The 6,000-nt window shown below is 34.8% G+C and overlaps 1 protein-coding gene across 1 annotated transcript in view; it reads right to left on the bottom strand.

Annotated features, from left to right (window-relative positions):
- The window catches only part of plcg2 (phospholipase C, gamma 2), a 121,290-nt gene that overhangs the window by 6,807 nt on the left and 108,483 nt on the right, over positions 1 to 6,000 (bottom strand). The window contains exons 20-25 of the mRNA XM_073850865.1: positions 5,499 to 5,679; positions 4,785 to 4,853; positions 4,338 to 4,447; positions 1,677 to 1,767; positions 333 to 399; positions 81 to 241 (exon numbers count right to left, since the gene is read on the bottom strand). Of these exons, the coding sequence (XP_073706966.1) occupies positions 81 to 241; positions 333 to 399; positions 1,677 to 1,767; positions 4,338 to 4,447; positions 4,785 to 4,853; positions 5,499 to 5,679 (679 nt within the window). The remainder of the gene's footprint in view (positions 1 to 80; positions 242 to 332; positions 400 to 1,676; positions 1,768 to 4,337; positions 4,448 to 4,784; positions 4,854 to 5,498; positions 5,680 to 6,000) is intronic.

The following is a 6,000-nucleotide window of genomic DNA, read 5'->3' on the forward strand; positions in this document are numbered from 1 at the left end:
AAAACCTTATGAGAACTTCCCTGTGTGACAACTAGCCCCAATTTTCCCTATTTAGGACAAACAGAGTGAGTGAGACAGACCTCAAACTCTCGGTTTTCCTCTCTCTGTGTGATGTCCCAGGCCACCTGATACCACTCGTACAGCTCCTCGGTGGTCTCAGTGGACAAATCAAACGGCATCTCTTTATTCTCCTTATCCTGCAGTGTCACCACCACAGGCTTGCCGTGTTTAGCTGATCGAACTGGAAATTACAAAAAGGATGCAAAATACCATTACAAAATCATGTAATGTACAGGTGTTCAGGTGACTCAGGTAAAGACAAATAATCTTACCAACAGTACACTTGGAGATGTCCACTATTCCTTTACATAATTCACCTAATGGATTTTCCTCATCGCCCTGAAAGAGTACATCGCATCTTAAAAACATTCTATGTTTATAATTTGGATATTCTCTAAGTATTTAAGCAAATAAGCATGTAAAATACTAGATACTACACTAGATGACATACAGTCCAGTTCAAAAGTTTACAAGATTTTGATTTTACCAAAAAATGTTATTTTTTATTTATGTACTGACCTGAATAAGATATTTCACATGAAAGACATTTACATATAGTCCACAAAAAATAATAACAGTTAAATTTATAAAAATGACCCTGTTCAAAAGTTTACATACACTTGATTCTTAATACTGTGTTGTTACCTGAATGATCCACAGCTGTTTTTTTGTTTGTTTAGTGACAGTTGAGTCCCTTGTTTGTCCTTAACAGTTAAACTGCCCACTGTTCTTCAGAAGAAAAAAAAATCAGGTCCCACAAATTCTGCTTTTTCAGCATTTTTGTGTATTTGAACCCTTTTCAACAATGTCTATATGATTTTGAGATTGTCTTTTCACACTGAGGACAACTGAGGGACTCATATGCAACTATTACAGAAGGTTCAAACACTCACTGATGCTCCAGAAGGAATCACAATGCATTGAGAGCTAGGGGGTGAAAACATTTGAACAGAATGCAGGTGTGTACATCTTTCTTATTTTGCCTAAATATCTTTTTTTTTTTCATTTAGTACTGCCCTTTAGAAGCTACAGAAGATACTTACGTTTCCCAGAAGACAAAATAAGTTAATTTACCCTGATCTTCAAATTCAAATGAACCCTGGCTTTTAATGCATCGTGTTCCCTTCTGGAGCATCAGTGAGTGTTTGAACCTTCTGTATTAGTTGCATATGAGTTCCTCAGTTGTCCTCAGTGTGAAAAGATGGACCTCAAAAATCATACAGTCATTGTTGGAAAGAGTTCAAATACACAAAAATGCTGAATAACCAAACAATTTGTGGGCAGTGGGCAATTTAACTGTTCAGGACAAACAAGGGACTCATGAACAACTAGCACAAAAAAAAAAAACAGCTGTGGATCATTCAGGTAATAACACAGTATTAAGAACCAAGCATATGTAAACTTTTGAACAGGTTCGATTTTTACAAATTCAACTATTATTTTCTCTTGTGGACTATATGTAAATATATTTTATGTATAATATTTTATTCAGATCAATACTAAATAAAAAAAAAAATGCATTTTATATGATCCCGCTTATTTAAAAAAAACAATTAACATTTTGCAGATTCTGCAGGGTGTATGTAAACTTTTGACCTCAACTTTGTAATCTTTACCTGGTAATTGGCCTCAGATGAATTGGCAACTTCTTCTACATAATTTGAAGGGAAATAGTGCTGTATTTTCCCACCATAATCTCCTTTCCACCTGCGATTGTGAATATTAAATGTTGGTTAACTTCAAGTAACTCTTTCTAAGCCAAACACTGAATTTTCCGGGTTTCACCATTTTCACTGTTATACACCCAGGGGTGCTATTAAGCACTCCTTAATGAATCTCCTGATCAAAAACACAGGCAAGTAAGATGCAGAATCAAGCAATCTCATATGTAAGCAGATGCATATGAAAAATAATGCAATTGTCAACAATAAACAGCATATAAATAAAAACTGCTTGATGTTACCGCATGAAATGTTGATCTAGAAAGTGGTAAAGGACTGTGAAGCTTTAGGAGTGTTGATGAAAGCGATCTAAAGCATCTATGCCTTGATCATCATACTGAATATGATCCAGATGTAGTATTTGATAAAAAAAGTGATTTTTGCTCATATTGATGCTTTTTATGAAACTTACATTCAAGTATTGATTAAAAAAAAAGTTGTTTAAAAAGTAGAGGCTCTGTTCTTTATATGTATACACTCTATTTAATTTGCCATCAGAGTGGGTGTGGCTTTTTGTAAATTTTATAGGTCTGGCTTCCGGTCTCATCCACATCCAGCTATTTTTAGCTGTACAAAACAGCTTGTTTTGTGGCTTGATATTGCAAATGTGTGTCGTACCATATTATTTTCAACATATCATCTTAATTATGAACACACTGGTTTGTAGTGAAAACAGTTTTACTGTTTGCACTGTTTACATGTACTTACTTTTACCCTTGAAGAATAAGGTGGATTGCATGTTCAGATATTCATACAACAAAATATGCCGTGGCCCATGAAATTTTAGCAAAAATAAATCAAAAATGCTAGCAGTTGCTGGCAACTTTTTTCAAAAACGCTGGTGGGGAAAGAGTTAAAAATCACCCTGTGGTTTTTAAAATACCTGATAGTGTCATTAGACAGATAATCTTTTTCTGATAAACATGTGTTAAGGCATCTATTTACCACAAAGCTACATTCACTGAAAAGTACTATGGACAGTTTACCAAGATAATACCACAACAGCTATGTTTTATGGACAAGAGCCATTGTAAAATAATAGTATTCTTAGATGTACACTTTCATTTAAAAGTTTAGGGTCAGTAAGATTTTGTAGGTTGGTACTTATAAAGATATGTATAAGTCTATTTCAAATTAATACTTTTTTTTTAATCAAAGAAACTCATATCATGGTTTCCACAAAAATATCAAGCAGCGCAACTGTTCTCAACATCGATTATAACAATAAATGTTTCTTAAAGGAGTAGTTCACTTTCAGAACAAAAATTTACAGATAATGTACTCACCCCCTTGTCATCTAAGATGTTCATGTCTCTCTTTTTTCAATTGATAAGAAATTATGTTTCTTGAAGAAAACATTTCATTTCTTTCCATATAATGGATTCCAATGGTGCCCCCAAGTTTGAATTTCCAAAATGCAGTTTAAATGCAGCTTCAAAGGGCTCTAAACAATCCCAGCCGAGGAAGAAGGGTCTCATCTAGTGGAAAGATCGGTCATTTTCGAAACAAACTCACTATTTATGTACTTTCTAACGCTTGTCTTGTTCATGTCTGCGTGAACAGTTTTTTTCCAGTTCAAGACAATTAGGGTATGTCAAAAAATCTCATTTTCTTCCCCAACTTCAAAATCGTCCTACATTGCAAAGATCAGCATTCAAAGATAAATATGCAAAGATCAAATCCCCTTTACAAACCAAAAAAAAAAAAGGTAAAACAGTGATGTTTGACAATTTTGAAGTTGAAGAAGAAAATGAGATGGGAGTTTTTTGACATAACCTAACTATATTGACCTAGATTACACTGACTACTCATGCGCAACGCAGAGATGAGACAAAACGAACATTTGAGGTTTAAAAGTATATAAATTGTCAGTTTGTTTAGAAAATGACCGATTGTTTCGCCTGATAAGACCCTTCTTCCTCAGCTGGGATCATTTAGAGCCCTTTGAAGCTGCATTTAAACTACATTTTGGAAGTTCAAACTTAAGGGGAAAATGGAAGTCCACTATATGGAGATAATTCCTGAAATGTTTTCCTCAAGAAACTTTACGACTGAAGAAAGAAAGACATGAACATCTTGGATGGCAAAGTGGTGAGTAAATTATCTGTAAATTAAGCAGAAAATCAGTATATTAGAAAGATTTCTAAAGGATCATGTGACACTGAAGACTGCAGTAATGGTGCTGAAAATTCAGCTTTGCATCACAGGAATAAATTAAATTTCAAAATATATTAAAATAGGAAATAACTGTTTTAAACTGTAATATTATTTCAGAATATTTTTGTTTTTACTGTATTTTTCATTAAATAAATGAACAAAATATGTTAAAACCATACTAACCCCAAACTCCTGAACAGTACTTTACCTTGGAGTGCTATGTAAATACTAAGGTAAATTTATACAGTAATCTTTCAGTACCATGATACTGTATTTGACAAATTAGCATGGTATTATCATTTGATACTCTCACTGTACCATGGCAATGCCACAGCTTTTCTGCAAGACTAAATACTGCATTTATTGTTTATTATCTACACAACTTGCAAATAATCTCACCATCCGTTTGCCTCCTTGGTCACATTATGGATCAAAGCACCTTTACAAAAGCTGAGTTCGTCCGTCCGCATGGCCCTGTAGTCATAGAGGGCCTTCACTGTGCTATGGGGCTGCAACACATCAAAATGAATCTTGTTACAAATCTACACCAGTACTGAGTCAACCCACACAAGCCTTCAGTGGTTCAGAGTGTGAAGACTAAAATAAATTTGCTTTAAAGGGAATTAGTGTATTACGTTATGAGCTAGAGACACAAAGCATATATGGCATACAGACTAAACATTACACTGCTGTTTTAGCCAGGCTGCATTTCCTCTTTCGAGACGATCAGTTTCCTATGTGAGAGAAACAGATAGCCAGCGCCACCACTTCCTCTCCAGCCCACAGGAGATGACCTCTTGCGCATGCTAACATGCAGGAGCTGTGTTTGCTCTTTAAAGTGCTTACCAGAGACGGCTCTATCTCGTTGGCCTCCACGTACTGTTTAGCATCATAAAGTGAAGCAGATACGGTTATCTGAAAAGACATAAAACATTTCTTAGACTTCTCCCTGTAAAGCAAAATCTATGCATTTAGAAAATAAATGCACATATGATACTTCTTTCAAAAACAGTCATGTAAAATTTATTTAAAAAGTTTTCTGTGATTAATCACGATGAAATTTGGTTTAGTCACTCTTTCAGGAAAAATGTGCTTTTTGGTGGGAGGATGCATAAACATGTAATACCAGCCACAGGAAGAGGGCAAAAAAACTAAAGCATAGCTTCAGGAAGTTAAAAAGTTCTAATTAAAAATACATTTTTACTATTATATATATATATATATCTTACTGAACATTTAAACCATACAATGACACTTTACTACTTGTTATACTTCCGCTAAATCAGAACATTTGCCCTGAACTTTGATTGGAAAAAGGAGAAGAGACCAGTTGAGCTACTTGAGATGAAAGCATGCAAGTGTAACATGCAAAATGTGGCCTTAGCAAAGGAAGAGGTGCACTTGCCCTTGTTCACTTTGAAGAGTGTATGCAGATGCTGCACGCAAAGACACACTATTGTACAATCATTGCACAATGCTCAGTACAGCCCGCAGCTGATCACGTTTTAAGTGAACTCTCGAAAATCTACCAAAATAGATTTATGTTACTTTATTGCTTACCGAACTGAAGCGGTCCACCAGTTCTGGTGTGACCGGGTAGCGCAGTTTAATCTTTCGATATAGTGGTTTCTTTTTGAAATATTCCACCAATTCGAGCAGGCTCTCAAATTCGCTGGAGGTTCCCAGCACGTACATAGATCCATCTTTGTGTATCCGACAGTGCTTCACCATCCCTTCACCTCTGTTTCAGCACCCATTAAAAAATAAACTCCATGAATTGCAAGAATTATAGCAATAAATAATAAAAACATCACTACCAACAAGAAGCCACTGTGAGTCTTTATCCCAAACTTAGCATATGAATAATTTAAATACCAAAATATACATTACCAGTCAAAAGATTTTTAATGTTTTTAAAGAAGTCTTTTCTGCTTACCAAGCCTGGATTTATTTGATCCAAAGTACAGCAAAAACAGTCCATTTGTGAAATATCTTTACCATTTAAAATAACTGTTTTTTATTTGAATATATTTTAAAATGTAATTTATTCCTGTGATCAAAG

Source organism: Garra rufa, chromosome 11 (genome assembly GCF_049309525.1).
Source record: "Garra rufa chromosome 11, GarRuf1.0, whole genome shotgun sequence".
In the NCBI taxonomy this organism is placed as follows: domain Eukaryota; kingdom Metazoa; phylum Chordata; class Actinopteri; order Cypriniformes; family Cyprinidae; genus Garra; species Garra rufa.